This window comes from Mugil cephalus, chromosome 16 (assembly GCF_022458985.1).
Source record: "Mugil cephalus isolate CIBA_MC_2020 chromosome 16, CIBA_Mcephalus_1.1, whole genome shotgun sequence".
NCBI lineage: Eukaryota > Metazoa > Chordata > Actinopteri > Mugiliformes > Mugilidae > Mugil > Mugil cephalus.
The window spans coordinates 23,384,339-23,399,923 of NC_061785.1; the positions used below are offsets into that span (position 1 = coordinate 23,384,339).

The 15,585-nt window shown below is 38.9% G+C and overlaps 1 protein-coding gene across 2 annotated transcripts; it reads right to left on the bottom strand.

The window, feature by feature from the left end:
* Positions 1-186: 186 nt before the first annotated feature.
* lrrc45 (leucine rich repeat containing 45) lies at positions 187-15,579 on the bottom strand. 2 transcript variants are annotated; one of them, XM_047608835.1, is made up of 18 exons: positions 15,509-15,579; positions 13,645-13,946; positions 13,013-13,074; positions 12,497-12,567; positions 10,960-11,138; positions 10,252-10,380; positions 9,956-10,068; positions 9,138-9,196; positions 8,846-8,923; positions 8,136-8,271; positions 7,496-7,573; positions 7,286-7,397; positions 7,132-7,202; positions 6,887-6,979; positions 5,630-5,722; positions 4,484-4,657; positions 3,186-3,333; positions 187-2,962 (listed from the first exon to the last, which is right to left on the bottom strand). In XM_047608835.1, the coding sequence occupies exons 2-18, from the start codon at positions 13,871-13,873 to the stop codon at positions 2,763-2,765; spliced, it is 2,025 nt and encodes a 674-aa protein (XP_047464791.1). In that variant the 5' UTR covers positions 13,874-13,946; positions 15,509-15,579; the 3' UTR covers positions 187-2,762. The 2 variants fall into 2 exon arrangements, with proteins under 2 accessions (XP_047464791.1, XP_047464793.1); XM_047608837.1 differs by lacking the exon at positions 15,509-15,579 and adding an exon at positions 14,203-14,362.
* Positions 15,580-15,585: the final 6 nt, after the last annotated feature.

Genomic DNA, 15,585 nt, shown 5'->3' on the forward strand with positions numbered 1-15,585 from the left:
GATTGAAACACTTCAACTGGAAGTGAACTATCTTGACATTTAAGGCTCTTTGGCTTTCTTAGGCAGTTTCAAGCAAGACCTGTGACCTCATACATCCCCACCCCACCAGGGCATCACAGTCATAATATAAAATTATCTGCACAGAGTAACAGAAAACTCCAGATGCACCAGAGAAACATTCACACATTAAGAAAAATAATCAGACATTTATTTCAGAAAATACAAGATTTTACTGGATGAAAACACAGAGAATAAAAACATAGTCTGAATCACAAATACTCATCATAAGAAAATTGTAGTTTGCGTTATAAAAGACTGCATTAAGAATTCATTTAGGCTGTAAAATATTATTTGTAAAAGCATCATTGTAACGGTTCCCTGCTTTGTGTAAGTAGTGGAGACAGGTCTGGTTTGTCAGATACAATATTAATGCATATTTGAACCAGAGCTTTCTGTAAGAAATGCTCAAACAATCCTTCACTGCCTTACATTTGTTTAGACAGGAGGAGAACAACAGCTTTTGTAGAATAGGGCTAGACAGTACGAAATGTCAACTACCGTGCATTTTATCTTAACAGATGACATAAGAATAGAAATTCTTTGGCAACGATCCAAGCACATGCAAAACACCAGAATACAGTTGTTTATCAAGTTGTTCTGCCTCAAGTGGATTCATTTGCAAAAATATGGAACAAATCACCAATAGACTACAAGATATGATGTGTGAAACGAGTCCTCCCAGGACTGCGAATTTCCCCAGCAGATGTCATGCATGTCTGCAAGTAGTTTGCCACTGTTTTTCACTAAACTAAACTAAACTAAACTAAACTAAACTAAACTAAACTAAACTAGATAGCAATGTAGGCAGATGATGTTCTCATTATTTATCTGATTAGTTGACTGTTTCTTTCCTCAGACAATGGAAACCGCAGTGATACTAGTCTGAAGTCTGATACTGCGGACTTGTATTCCTACTTGTAAAACAGCTCTTGTACAATCTCTGTCAATTCCACAATACGGCAAAATAACATTACACAGTTTGCAGAATATCTTACTTAGCTGCAGATGTCAGAGAATCGGCAATATGGAAGAATCCCACGCTACTGCACTGCAAAAATAAAATGATTACCCTAAATAATATTATCTTTTTGTGCTGGGCTGGTGGTACAGTGGTTAGAATGGCTGCCTCTCAGAAAAAGGATTTGAGCTTGAACCTGTCCACCATGTCCTTGCTGTGCCTGCGTGGATTTTCTCCAGATCCTCTGGCTTCCTCCCACAGCCCAAAGGCATTAACTGATGGCCTTCCTATTAAATAAGTGGTAATAGAGATAATGGATATTTTTACAGTGACGTGTTCCCAGCTGTTACCGAGATGATGGACAAACAATGGAATTAAGAATCAAACTGTAATAAAACACACTCTTAAAAAAAACAATCACCAATACCAGCAAAAAGTGACTTTGAACCAAACTAAGTTACAACTGAGTTTTTGTAAAAAGTGGACAGTGGGTAAAATATAAATTAAAAACAGAGTACAATGACATGGAAATGATATAACTCTAACTGAAAACAGTTCAAGGACGATATAACAACCTCAATTTAAGTTTGACCCTATGCATCAACATGTTTCAAAAGCATTTGGACAAAGGCAACACAAAACTGGAAAAGTTGGATAATGCTAAAATTAAACATCTGGTGGAACATCTCATAAGTAATTATGTTTATTGGCAACATGATTGGGTAATAAAAGAGACTGATGTTGCCCTGCAAAGTACCATACACGTTGTCTGAATCCAATGCATACATTGCTTTTGCTGATCATTCGCAAATGATGGACACTTCCAGCTTCTGGGCCAAAGAGTTAGTGGGACAACCCGGCTTATTATCAATGCACAGTTCAAAGGCCACAATCTGTGATGGGGGTGCATTTGTGTTGATGCCGTGGGTATGCAGGTTTTAGAACAATTAATGCTGCCATTCAAGTGACATGAGAGCAGAAGTCAATGTTGAGAGCAGATTTAAACTACAAGAGTGACTACAAGAGTGTCTGTGCCCTCCAGGAATCAACAGGCTGAAAGTCTTGTGCAACCTGTACAACTCTTGGTTGTTTAGATCTCATATCACACCAGTGGTAGTAAGTATTGGTAGTAAGTATTGGTGCTTTATTTTATCAAACATAACATTTGACATAAATCCAAAGCTAACAGCATGGCTCCATGGTAAACGAGTCTGTCTGCTAAGCAAGCCTGCTGCAGTCGATATCAGTCCCCTCTGAGAACGTATGAATCAAAGAATATGATGAAGTAGACCCTGACTGTTGAGCAGCTGAGATGATGCTGTGGTACTTGTGTACTTTTGAATTTAAAAAATATATTTAGAAATCAGTCATTCTGTTTTTATTAACATTTTACAGCGTCCCAACTATTTTAAAAATGCAAACGTGAAGATGAGTGCCATTTTCTTTACAGATACAGATACTAGATACAGCTCATGTGTTGGGATTAAAGGCAAGGCATTAAGGCAACATACCAATAAAACAGAAACAAGAAAGATACAGTTTAAACCACACAAGCACTAATGACTGAACTTCTAGATATTGTCAACCTTTGTAACTGAGCTAGGTCTGATTATTGCTCATAGCCATATTGCCCAGCGATAACCATCTGCCCATTATTCTGTTTGAAAAAGCAGGAAAGTAAGGGATTGAATCCAGATTTTCTTTCCATGTCTTATCCAGTGGGCTGTTCTGACCTGTGTCTGGGTCATTTCTTGGGGCTGCTGTAATGTCCTAGAGGGGAGCCTTGAACATACGCGAGGACAGCACTCTGCAGGTAGCTTGCTCTGTGGGCCTCGTCCTCCCTCATCCTTTGGATCTCCGCCTCCTTCAGCCGCAGCTTCTCCAACATGGAAGACATCTCACTCTCCTTGTCGAGGAGCGCCTCTCTGTGGTTACTACTAAGTACTACAAGACAACAGGCCAGATTTAAAAAGTTATACAGGAAAGTAGCACAGAAAATATTTGAGGTACGGTGTTTTAGTCTATATCCTGCATCAGGGCAGCTCATGCTGCTGGTATCAACACATTTAAGTGCAAATTAACAAGCACTTAAGACACAAGGAAACAACTTTGAAATGTTTTTATAAATGGAATATACGTGTGGGGAGAATCAACAGAAATGGTGTACCTTTAATCTCCCTCTCTAGAGCACTGATCTTTTCTTTCAGTCCTGCCTGTGCCGTCCTCTCTGCCTGTAAATGTCCAATCTGCTCCTGCAGCTCCACCCTCACCTGGCTCACCTCTGCCACCTTCTCCTGGTCTTTACCAGACAGCTCCTGTAACAACACAGTGACTGTTCAGCTTCCACAGCATGGCAATGCTACTAAATCAACACACTTTACTCACAGCATGGCTTCTGATGGCATTTCAGATGAACAGGGCTGCTATACAGAAGGCATAAGTATCAGCTGGTGTTTTGAAAAGCTGTTAAGATTAACATTTTATGGTTCATTTCATTTAGTTAAATCTTCAGTTTACATTACATGCATTTGGCTGTTTTATGGGATGGCTGTGGGTCAGTAGGTAGAGAGGGTTGTGTGAGCAAATGGGTAGATGCGTTAGTGATTGTAAAAGCGCTTTGAGTACCAATAAGTAGAAAAATGTTATATAAAAGCAAGATCATTTACCATTTACCACTTGCACTCTTGGTAGAAAGTCTACTTAAAGAGAAGGCCATGTTTTAAACCAAGATGCCGTCCCATTTCATGTCACAGTGAGCTTGGTCTATAGTTTAAATTGTTTTTTAACTCTGAAGTTTAAAACTTTGATAAGGTACTCATTTTTGGGTTTCAAATATTGTTCACCACACTGAATGTGTTCTGCTCTGAACCACCAAATCAAAGATTATATCTGTGTGTTCAGATTTCATTAAGTTATGACAATGTTGCAGTGGTTTTAAACAGCCTCTGTGAAAACCGCAAAACCGCTCCAACTGATGACCAGGTTGCAGCCACATCAACAGTCAAATTACAATGACTGACTTCCTGTTGTTTTTAGAACACTGGAAAACACCTCATGCAGGATCTTTGACATGTGTCCCCCAGTATGGAAAAATCTGACCTACACATAATGTCTTTACCCTGTGACAGGAAGCAGACAAACCAGCACAGCTGCGACCTTGTCAGTGTGAGGTGACAGATCTAACCACTGAACCACTAGAATGTCTGTGGGATGTCACATTTATGGGGTCTAACTTCACATGTCAAAGTGAATCTAATAACAAAATACTTCATAGCTATAATACTGTGGCTGGTATTGTGTGTGTGTATTACATTGTGGCATAATTGTGACCTTGGAGACACTTACTGCAGCGGGAAATAGGAAAAGGCCAGTTGTGAATATTTGGTAACTGTATGTACAGTCTGTATGTATACTCTATTCTGGCCCATACACTGTGCCTGCATCAGTCTGATGGTGGGTCCTGACCTGCTGGAGCTCTTCTATTCTGCGCCGCAGTCCGTCCATCTCAATACTCTGCTGGCTGTTCTTGGCCTGTAGCTCAGAGGTGGTCTGTTTTTGCTGAGAGCAGTGAAGCTGGACCTCCTGGAGGGAGGAACGCACTGCATGGAGCTTCTCCTCCATAGATGACACATATTCCTGCTACTCAGAAGACACAAGTCGGAAGGAAAGGAGTGCAAGAAAGTCATTCTGATGCAAAATGGTTTGTTAAAATACAGCAGAACAAGTCAATAATGTTTCCCTCCCCTTTCTAGTTTCATTGACTGCATGGTCCTAGGAATCACAGATCACCAGTTGATTGGTTGCCAAGTCTCAAGAAGACAGGACGTGCACTATTTGAGTGTGTCAGAAAACAGACACCTTTAAATCCATTTTCAACTCACTCCTGACATGAGCTCTGTCTAGAATTGCCATCTCAAAAATATAGAGGAAGAATAGAGTGTTGATGCCAGAAGTCACTGTTAGAAATCTGCATTAAGGGACAGGATGGGACATCACTCTTACTTTGTACATGGAGGGTGAATAAGCTGTTTGGTGTCCTATGATGGTGTGCATAACTGGAAACGGGTTAAGAGTAAAGATGTGGATACATAAGAGTCATCTTTTCCATTTGAAAAAAATAACAGCTTTAGTGACAGATGGCATGTCACTTTTATTCAAATAAAGATATGTAAGAAGTAAATTCACTTTTGTCTTCCTCCACAATTACTCTAAACAGAACAAAAAAAAACAAAAAGAGATTTGTAAAGGTAGATTTAAAGGCTTAGTCATTTTGAATTGACAATTACATTTATGTAGAACTGCTTTAGTATCAACAGACATTATGTAGTTTCTGACTTTTTTAACCTAAATGAACTCAACATAACCAAGCCTGGAAAACATGAAGAGGATGTAGGGCCTGGTTGCACCCACACCACTGAACACTGCAGCAGGGAACAGGCAGAAAGCTGCACTCCCCTTGGTTTTACTTGTGGACAATCAAAGCATTTAGTAAATATGTAGCCAGTGTGTAGTTTATACAGCCACGAGGCACAAGTTGACAACTGAATTATTTATTGGAACATATAACTCAACAGCTTATCTTCAGTGAAAGACAGAGCTGTTTTAACCTACCTCTTCCAGACGTGCTTGAGCTCGTACTCTTCTCAGCTCGTCCTCTGCCTGGGCCCTCTCCGTCACACATGCTGCTTTAGCTTTGCTCAGCTCCTAGAACAGATGGACGATACTTTAATATGTAAATGTCACATGATCCCAGCAGTGATTACGATACTGAGCTGCAGTTGACACCACCACAGTGACTTTTTCTGTAAAATTAAATGGATATAGTTTTGGATGGATCAAATCCAAGTATTTTAGAATTGTACTCTTTAGCACTAACACATCTGTGTTTAGGGAAATTCCCAGATGGCAAAAGGAATACAAAGTCGTGAATTTGGAATTGTTTGGAAAATACAGTTAAGGAAAGTAATTATTAGCCCACTTCAATAAATATAGCCTCACTTAATAAAAATGTATGTAAAAATATGTTCACAAAATCGCAGCAGATGTAAAACTTCTGCAACTCTCTCCTCCTCCTCCTCCTCCTCTCTTTCTGTATCTTTAACTTGCCAGCCTCAATCAGATGGGTCCCTCTATATGAGCTGGGTTCTGCTCAACGTTTCTTCCCGTTAAAAGGGAGTTTTTCTATTGCCACCTTGACCTTAGGGCTTGCTCTGGGGAGGTTCAGGCTCTGGGTTCCAGTGTTTTGTGACAACTTGTATTGTTATTGACACTGTAGAAATAAAATTGGTTGATAATCTTTGAAAGTAAAACAAAATGAAATGCTTTAGACCATGTATAGACCCCTATGTATTACGCGGCTTAAGTTTGGCCAGATCAACTCCTTAAAGGGTATTTCTTAATGTTCACTATTACTTTTGATTATTCTTTATAAAGATATGATGTGCATCATGACCTGACGGCCGCAATCCCCCGCAAACCCAGCACAGTTGGACTGCAGAGTGAAGGAAAAGAAGCCAACTAATGCTCAGCATGTGTGGGAACTCTTTCCTCCTCAAGGTGACATCAAGAAACTGGTTAAGACCAGCAAAGCTGTTATCAAACCAAAAGGATGACACCTTTGTTTCGAAGTCTAAGTCTAAACCTAAATCCCAAATATTTTATTCTGATTCTGATGTTCTACAATGAAAATAAACTAAATAAATATCTGAAAAAAGAAAAAGAAAAAAAAGAAAAAACAAAGAAAAAGTGCCACTAGACTTTCTACGGAAAAGTGGAAGTTGAGAGATGCCATTCACTTGGAATAGATTATTAATATTATTATTATCATTGTGGTTTAATGTTTGAAGCATGATTAGTCCGAGTTCTGACCTCTTCCAGATTTATCCGCTGTCCTTCCAGTTTGAAGATGCGCTCCTGCAGAGCTTTCTCGATCTCTTCTAGATGACGATTGACATGCTCCACCTGCACGAGAGCGGGATTTTTACATTTTTCTGTTCTAATCTATTTTCTTTTACCAATATAGACATTTTTTTTTCCTTTTATGTGTTATGCTGTGGTTTAATAGTGAATATGAATGTACAGAAGAATGTATATCTATGTGACAAAGATCCTACCTCTTTCTGGTGGAGACAGTCCATGTCCTCCAAGACTTGCTTGGACCTTCGCTTTTCTATTTCCACGCAGTCTGTAAGACACACAGCGGACACACAAATCGCAAACCTCTGCTTGTGTGCGGGAATGATTTTATCTCTCAGCTAGGAATGTTACCTTCTGCCTGTGCTAGTCGCAGCTTGAGCTCAGCTGTTCTGTTTGTCAGCTCCTGCTTTAGTTCAAAGATCTGCTGCTGCTGACACTTACATCTGCGCTCCAACTCCTCCACCTGGTAAGCAACCACAACTAGGCTCACAGTACAGTACATTCAGGGTAAATAATAATAAAAATAAAAGTGCAAATAAGGCATTAATACTATTTACATACTTTATTCCTGAGCTGGTCATTGGTTTCTGTCAGGTTTTGGATCTCTCGGAGGAGTTTTCCTTCTCTGAGTGCATTGTCCTGCGAGTTAAACAGATAAGATTCATTCATTTGTTCATCAATAGAGTGTCTCAACAACTACATGTCAACAGTTAGTGCAAAATGAAGGTTCCTGACTCTTGACTAAACAAAGTTGTACATGCAAGCTGCCCAACAGGCTAACTTGCTAGACGAGGACGTGAAGTTGCATTATAACTCAGTGTCAAATTGAAGTTTGCACCTGTAGCAAATACTAACTAACTATGTCAGCTGCCACAGTCATCAAGTTCTGATTCACATGCAACTCAAACAGGATTGTTAACTGACAATCTCTAACCATGTACATACGGTATAGTTGTATATGTATGGGCATTTCAATGTACCCATTGTACATAAAATGTACAATATGAGTTCTGGTGTTTATTTTGTAATATAAACCTGAACTCCACACCAGCCATTCAGGACCGAAGAAGCCACTTGGTTGAGTGGTGAAATGTGCCTCAAAAAAACTCAAACAAGCCCAGCTGCCTATGTTTCAGCTTTGTGATATGTGTCCTGATATGACTTGGATGAAGATTCACAGACATCCATTGTTTCTCTGTACCTCTTTGTCCTTCTTCCTCTCTCTGCTCTGTCGTTCCTTTTGTTCTTCTTTCTCAGCCTTCACTCGAGAGAGTAATTCTCCCATGTTGTGGTTTTTCTGTTCAGACAAGGCGAGAGCAGCTTCTGTCATCTGCAACCTGCACAACACAATATGTGATCAGTGCTTTGGAAAAAATGTGCCAATCACTCAGCTGACGTTCTGTCAGTTATTCAATTAATTCATCTTGATTATTCAATTCATTAATTTCACTTTTTGTGGTTCCAGTTTATCTAATCCGTGTTTTATACTTAACACATAAGTACGCTAAGTTCACATGCATTTTTTCTTTCCACTCGTAAGACAAATCATTGTACTTATGTTGTTGCAAAATTTGTGTATCCAAGTAACAGTGTACCCCAATCCTTTCATAGGCAGAGGGATCTCATATGGCCTAATGTAGGTCTAACTGAATAATCTTTCAGTGGTTCTATCTGAGGAACTGAGAAAATAAGAGTAGCTGTCGCTTTAGTTGTCTGATTAAATATTTATCATGCATCGGTATTTCAGGTAGGATCAGTGAGCTGAGAAGCCACTGAACTGACCGAGTACAGAAAGCTGTCGTCACACAGCCTTGTATGTGACCATTGAAGACTGGTCAAAGTCACACAATTAGCTTCTAAGGACTGTGTTACTCTTCCTATACCTAACACTGAAGGAGATGAAGTTATTACTTGGCGGTGAGAGAGTTGACAGCTGACTTTCTCTCATTCAGAGCTTCCTGTAGTTGACCAATTTGCATGGATGTTGACCTATTGAGACAGAAAAGAGGTAATGGGGTTATGAGGCTTTGTGATCACTATACATATTTACTAGGTAAAAAAATTACTTCTCAAATACAGTCTACATCTAATTATTTAATCCCTGCTGGAAATATATAGTGTTATAGCGTTGACCACTGTTGTGGCAGAGGTGGTGCCTCCCAGTTTAAAAAGTATGGACAAAGACAGGGACACTTCTGCTCACCTATTGGAGCGTCCCAACTCCTCCTTCTGCCTGTCTATGGTTTCCATCAGGCTTAGGAACTAAAAGACAGAAGCAGCAACAATAGTCACTCAATTTGTCACTGTCCTTAAATACAACCTCACAGAGCCGATAGGAGAGATGTTCACATGGACTGTATGGAAGTATTTGCCATGTGCATGGCTTTAGGTTTCTGAATTTTATGACTTCAGAAATAGACTGGCACCAATCTGGCAAAACTTTAAAGCTTAGGAACCAAACCAGATTTTAATATAAAATGTCCAAACCAGTGACATTTAGACCCTGAAATATCAAACTAAATGTTAAAAAAATGTCCTTGTAATTTAACCTGTTTGGTTCTGTCTAAATCAAGTGTGTTTATCCATTTAATACTGATCATTTAAGCTTGTGTGAAACCTGACAAACAAACTGGTGCATATCAAACAAACTGCACAGCATCCATCTAAAAAACAGGATATGGGCCTTTTAATATAGTTGTGAATGATTTTAGCTTGAATTCAAAGACTTAAGAAGTATCGTCAATTTCAGTTTGAAGCAGTCTGTACAAATGATGTATTTAATTCTACACAGATTTCATTAGCCTCAATAACACATATACACATCGGCAGATTAAAAGGAGTTCAAACAGAGCTGTGCTGTCTGCACTGGGAGGATCCTTATTTAAACAACCAGTCCCCCTGTTCCTTATTAAGTTAGCCGTCAGTCCATGTGTTTCTTAGAGTGGAGAAGAATCAAACTACGAGCATGTAGCAGCACACTAACTATATCATGATTTCTTCATAGTTTAGTGTGACGGTTACCTGTCGGCCCTTCTCCTCCTTCAGTGTTCGAATCTCCTTGCTGAGGACCTGGGTCCGGCTGTGACTCTCCCTCAGGGTGGACTGCCTGTCTGAGTTGTGCCCTATGGCCTGCTCTGGAAAGGTTAAAGCAAAGAACCCAAGCATAATAAGAGAAGAAAGGGAAACACGGGTTTGGGGGAGTCAACAAGCGCTGTTCAGGTTATAGTAATGAAAACAAAATAGAATAAATCTTGCACAGTAAGTATCATTCAAATATAAGCTATACTGATAGGAGTGTTATTAGTAATGTCACATACCAAGTGCTTTTAGTGTGTCACTCGGTATATTATTTCCTGCCAACTCCAGTTGCACTATGCTACTGATCTTCGGCAGAGCCTCTAGCAAGGACCTGCCACCCAGCAGACCAATGTTGTTCCACCTTAGATCTGTGAACAAGGGCAGTAAGGGAGGCTAGAGTGGACTACCAAACAGTCATAAAATACATCAGAACACGGAATAAGTCTGTCAGCAAGAACTATAAACCAGTAAAATATACGGATAGAAATAGAGGCACTTTGTACAAAGTGCCAGAAACACTGAGAATTAAAAGAAATATAATCTGAAGAGCTGCTTCCTTCTAACTTGAAGATAGATTAAAAGCTATGTGAAACTAAAGTTTCACATAAACGTATGTTTCCTTACTGAATCATGTGTATTTTACTGTTCTGTTAATTAGAATCAGAAGCAACAGAGGTGGCAGTTACTGCTACTCTGCTAAACTAAGCCAGTTAGCTGTTCAGACTAAATAGTTTGGGTTTTTCCTCAAATTATGATTATTTGCAGCCGCTGTGAGATGTATGTAGATTAGTTTGAGCCAAGGCTATTTCATCAGTTAACTATAAATATCTGAGCAGATGGCTAGATGTCTGCAGATACACGTGCAGTCACAGCTATTTAGATTCATTTAATGCTAGAAAATAAGTTTACAAAGTCACTTGGTCATGTTTCATTTCATTGTGTGTCACCTAGCACTTCTAGGGTGCTGTTGCGTTTGATTGCCAGAGCGAGCTCAGAAGCTCCATGGTGGTTGATTTGGTTGTTGCGCAGGTCCAGCTGTGTCAGAACACTGTTGGAGGCCAAACCGTCGCAAAAGAACGAGAAAGCTTCATCCCACACACCCAGTGCATTCCACTCCAATACCAGCCTGAAAACACCATTTAGAAAGCTTCAACATAATCGCTTCACAAATGAGTTTGGGACACTCACTAAATTCAGAAATACTAATCAAGAGTCCTCAAATGGTATAAAAGTGAGAGTGCAAATAAAAAAGAAAAATTATTAATAACTGAACAATTCAGATGTTTCTCAGGTGAGTATGATAGACCAAGATCAGGACAAGATGTGGAGCAGCGCAATGATGGGAACTTCAAAACGGTGTATGTTTAATTTGTGTTTGCATGTGAAACACACAGTCAACTTCTGGCAGGTGCCTTAAGACTTATTAGAAGGGAACTCTAAATTCCCTAAATCAAATCATGCCTGTGAGATTATAATAACAATAGTTGTTATTGTTATTATCATTTCAATTTTTCATTTTAAGATGTGTAACAAAATGGCAAATAAATGTAGTAAGAGACCAAATACCAGGTGATATAACGGTTATTTACCACCAAATTTATACATTTCAACATGAAAATGACTCACAACATCAGCAGAGTTTCACGAAAGTCAAGAGAGCCCAATATAACTAGTGAAAAATTATATAAATGTATTTGTTTATTCAGGTAAACTTTCAATTGTATATGGGAAATTGCCCCTCCAGGTCAATTTCAAGGCTAGATTAGAGTTAATCGGTTCAGTGTTTCTACTCAATGTACTGACACTCTGGTATTGTCCGCTGGCCTGGAGAATTCTATACTGAAGAATGGGATAAAACTCCTCCATTGTAGCAACAGATCAGAAGTTACTAGAAACGTTTAGTTCCTGTTTTTGCCGCAAAAAGGGGTCACACAAGATACTGAAAACAAGGATTCACTTTTTTTGCAACTTGTACATATGTACAATTGATTAATATCCTTACACAAATAAACTGACAAGTATAATATTCCTATTTCACTTGTTTGATTGGGTTGTCTTTGCCTGCTTTAAAGACTTTCAAGACAAGAAGGGGAGTTAGTGTGAAAATCCTCTTATGTTTGGAAGTCATTTTTATGTAGTAATGTAGAAAATTCTGAGGGGCGCAAATACTTTATTTGCACTGTATGTATGATTAAAACATTCGTAGATATTAGTGTGACGTTAATATGATTTGATTGCGAATGGTCATTCTTAATTGGAAATGACAAACTGCCATTTATTTTCAAGGGCAGTTTGTCATTTCCTCAGCTGTCATGATTCCAATTTCTATAACTGAGAAATTAGCCACAATATTAATTGAGTCAGAACTGTTTTGGAGGCACAATGGAAATTTACACAATATTAGGAAGGTGGTCATTATGTCATGTGTCATCTGTGTGTTTTGGTTTAGATAAAATATTGTCACAATGAAAGTATCAGCCTTACCTACGCAGAGTCTTGTTACAAGCCAACAACTTCCCCAGCACCTCAGTCCCTGTTGATCTCAGGTTATTTCCCTGTCAACAAAATTCAACATTTTTATTTACAGATACAGAGTATATCATAAAGGTCATTAGTGTGTGAGTGTTTTGTTTATTTCAATTCAATTCAGTTTTATTTATATAGCGCCAATAACAATACAAATCGTCTCAAGACGCTTCACAAAAACCAGCCTGCAACCTCCAGAGCAAGCCTGAGGGCGACGGTGGCAAGGAAAAACTCCCTTTTAACAGGAAGAAACCTTGAGCAGAACCCAGCTCATATGGAGGGACCCATCTGCTGAAGGCCAGCCGGTTAGAAACAGAGAAGATAAAGAGAAAAGAAGAGCAGGAGAAACAAGATAAACAAACTTCTGTCATAGATACATACATCAAGCGGAAGGAAACATGTAGGGTCTAGTAATATAACACATAGCTGATGATCTGTGACAGTTTGTGAACAGTCTAACTCGAAAGGTGTTACCTTCAGATCCAGGACTTTTACACTTTTGTTGCCAAACAGTCCAGTCAGTAGTACTTTGGCACCTGACACACACAAGCATGGAGGCAGACATTTTTACATAATGTCATACTTATTATGCAAAATAGCATGTACAACAGAAATAAATCAGTGCGTCTACTAGTTAGTGTTGTGTGTTGAAACCTAATACATCTCATTCTTTTGAGTCATAGAACTTTACTGTTGTCTAAAAGCTAAAAGAATATACTAGTTACATAACAACATAAGAAAAGCCCATTTATGAAATGTTTGAGCTAAAATCTAAAGTAACCTATTGTTATCAAATTAGGACATACTTTTTTGTTTTATTTTAAGGTTTTAAGTAGAAGCCAATAGGTTTGGGGCAACAGACGTGGAGTCAAAATGTGGTTTTATGATTCAGTAGAACAGAAAACAGTTTAGTAATACCATCTACTTAGTGCAACTAATAAAATGAGTTTGGGCAAGTAGCCTAAGGTAGTATTTTAAAGGACACAGTAAACTAAGTTCAAAGCCAAAGAAGTTTTAAATGTACTGTATATTTACATTTATACAGTAAAGTATGTTATGTACTAAACCACACAGACAGATAAATACCAACTTAAAAACATGCATACCTTCCTCGCTGAGCATGCAGTCACTGAGCAAGACCTCTGTAAAGATAGTGTCTTTCTGGAAGACCCTGGCCAGCACAGAGCAGGTATCTACAGACAGGCTCTGACCACTTAGGTCTAGCCTGGAGTCCTGAGAAGTCATGCTCTCCTGGAGCTTAGCTGCGACACTCTCCTGAGGCTCCAAGCCTCCCTCCTTACACAGGCGCAGGTATGTCCGTCTGAAATCCTCCATCCTGATTTACCAGCATCTAAACAATCTGAGATTAACAAAGCAGTCTTTACTTCTTCCTTTGGTGCTCTGGGGCCTGGAGAAAAAAAAGAGACTTTTTAGACAAAAAAGACAAACATTCACTTGTTGTGAAATGTTTGTTGTAAAATTCATGTTATAGTAAACTTTATATAGTGGTAGAAAGACGTTTTCAGACACCTCATGTATTTGTGAAATATTGCATTAAGAATCATTCTTAGGTCTTCAAGTGTCACAGACAAAATACTACACAAATAATTGATTGGTTCCATAAAAACACATAAGAAATTTTGAGTATTGGGTCATTTTGGTACCAGTGATCCGGTAATCCCAAGTCCTACAAGGCTGTCAAGAAGCCTCTGACCAATGAGAGACAGCGGTTAGCCCAGCGTCGTTGGACCCAAGCACACAAGAACTGGAACTGGAAGAAGAATCTGTGACCAGATAAGTCCAGTTTCCAGCTTTATCTTCCTCCTGCTAATGTCAGGGTAGGCAGAAGCCCAGGCGGAGCATTATCTCCAGCATGTACAGTACCTACTGTCAGAAATGGCTAAGGGTGCATCATGGTTTGGGGATGCATGAGTGCTGCTAGTGTGGGTTCTCACTGTCTATGATGGCGCATTGAACTCTACCAAACATTGTGCCATTCTCCAAACTCACATGCTCATTGGTGGATTATCAAAAGGTCTGTTTCAAAGTCCACAAATATTTCATGATATTATTTGTGTAATTTTTTTTTAAACTTTTTTTCCACCACTGTATGTCTTGGTGTTTTGCAGGACAGAGGTTGCAGTCTAGATCCTCCTATGCCCTGCTACATGATTTATCATGCCATGGTATCCACCAACAGTTAATTTCAAGAGCTACAGGACTAATGTATGACCAGAGTCAAAACCATTACCGTGTGAGGTTGTATTACATGAATCCACTACACTGTAATGGACAGTGAAGTCAATAACTTTAAGGTCACGCACCATCTCTGCTATTACCTACAATATATCACAACTACAGGCTCCACTCATTCTTTATGATGTTGCCAAAAAGCATGGAATACCTCCAAACTAAACATTTAGTTAATGTAATAAGATTTGCATGAAACAAAGCTCCAAGAACTATGCCCCACTAGACCATAGTGGCAATGCGATTTTGACAAATAGCACAAGAAACTAATGTTCAATTCGAAAACATCCAATCTACGGCGCAGCGTGTTATTGTGGTCATTTTAACATTTTTTAGTTTAGTTTAGCAGCGCGACTCAAAACCACACAACTCAATGAAAAAAAACACGGCTTGCTGAAATCTTATGAGTAACGAATTTGAACAGTGCATCTGATCATACATGATAATAATAATAATAATGATAATAATAATAATAATAATAATAATAATAATAATAATAATAATAATAATAATAAAAAATTATATGTAGCTTGTGGTGTATACACTTAACTGAAGCTGTAAAATTTTCAATGAAAGTTGCGCGGAGAGCAATCATAACATCTCCACGGTCGCGTGGGGCAATCAAATCAACGAGCAGATTTTTGGAAGTTCTTTCTAACAAATAACACAGGTAGCCCTATCAATATTTATATACATATATATATATATAAAGTCACAGACCTTGTCGACTAACATATGAACATCTTCCTGGCAGTTATTTTTGTTGTAGCAGACCAGCTGACAGGAAACCAGGGCAC

Excerpts from the sequence above, each read along its gene's own strand:
- lrrc45 (XM_047608835.1), bottom strand. The coding sequence starts at position 13,873 with ATGGAGGATTTCAGACGGACATACCTGCGCCTGTGTAAGGAGGGAGGC. Across the intron at positions 10,069-10,251 it reads TGACACACTAAAAGCACTTG|AGCAGGCCATAGGGCACAAC; the intron begins GTATGTGACATT and ends TAACCTTTCCAG. Across the intron at positions 7,398-7,495 it reads ATGACCAGCTCAGGAATAAA|GTGGAGGAGTTGGAGCGCAG; the intron begins GTATGTAAATAG and ends GTTGCTTACCAG.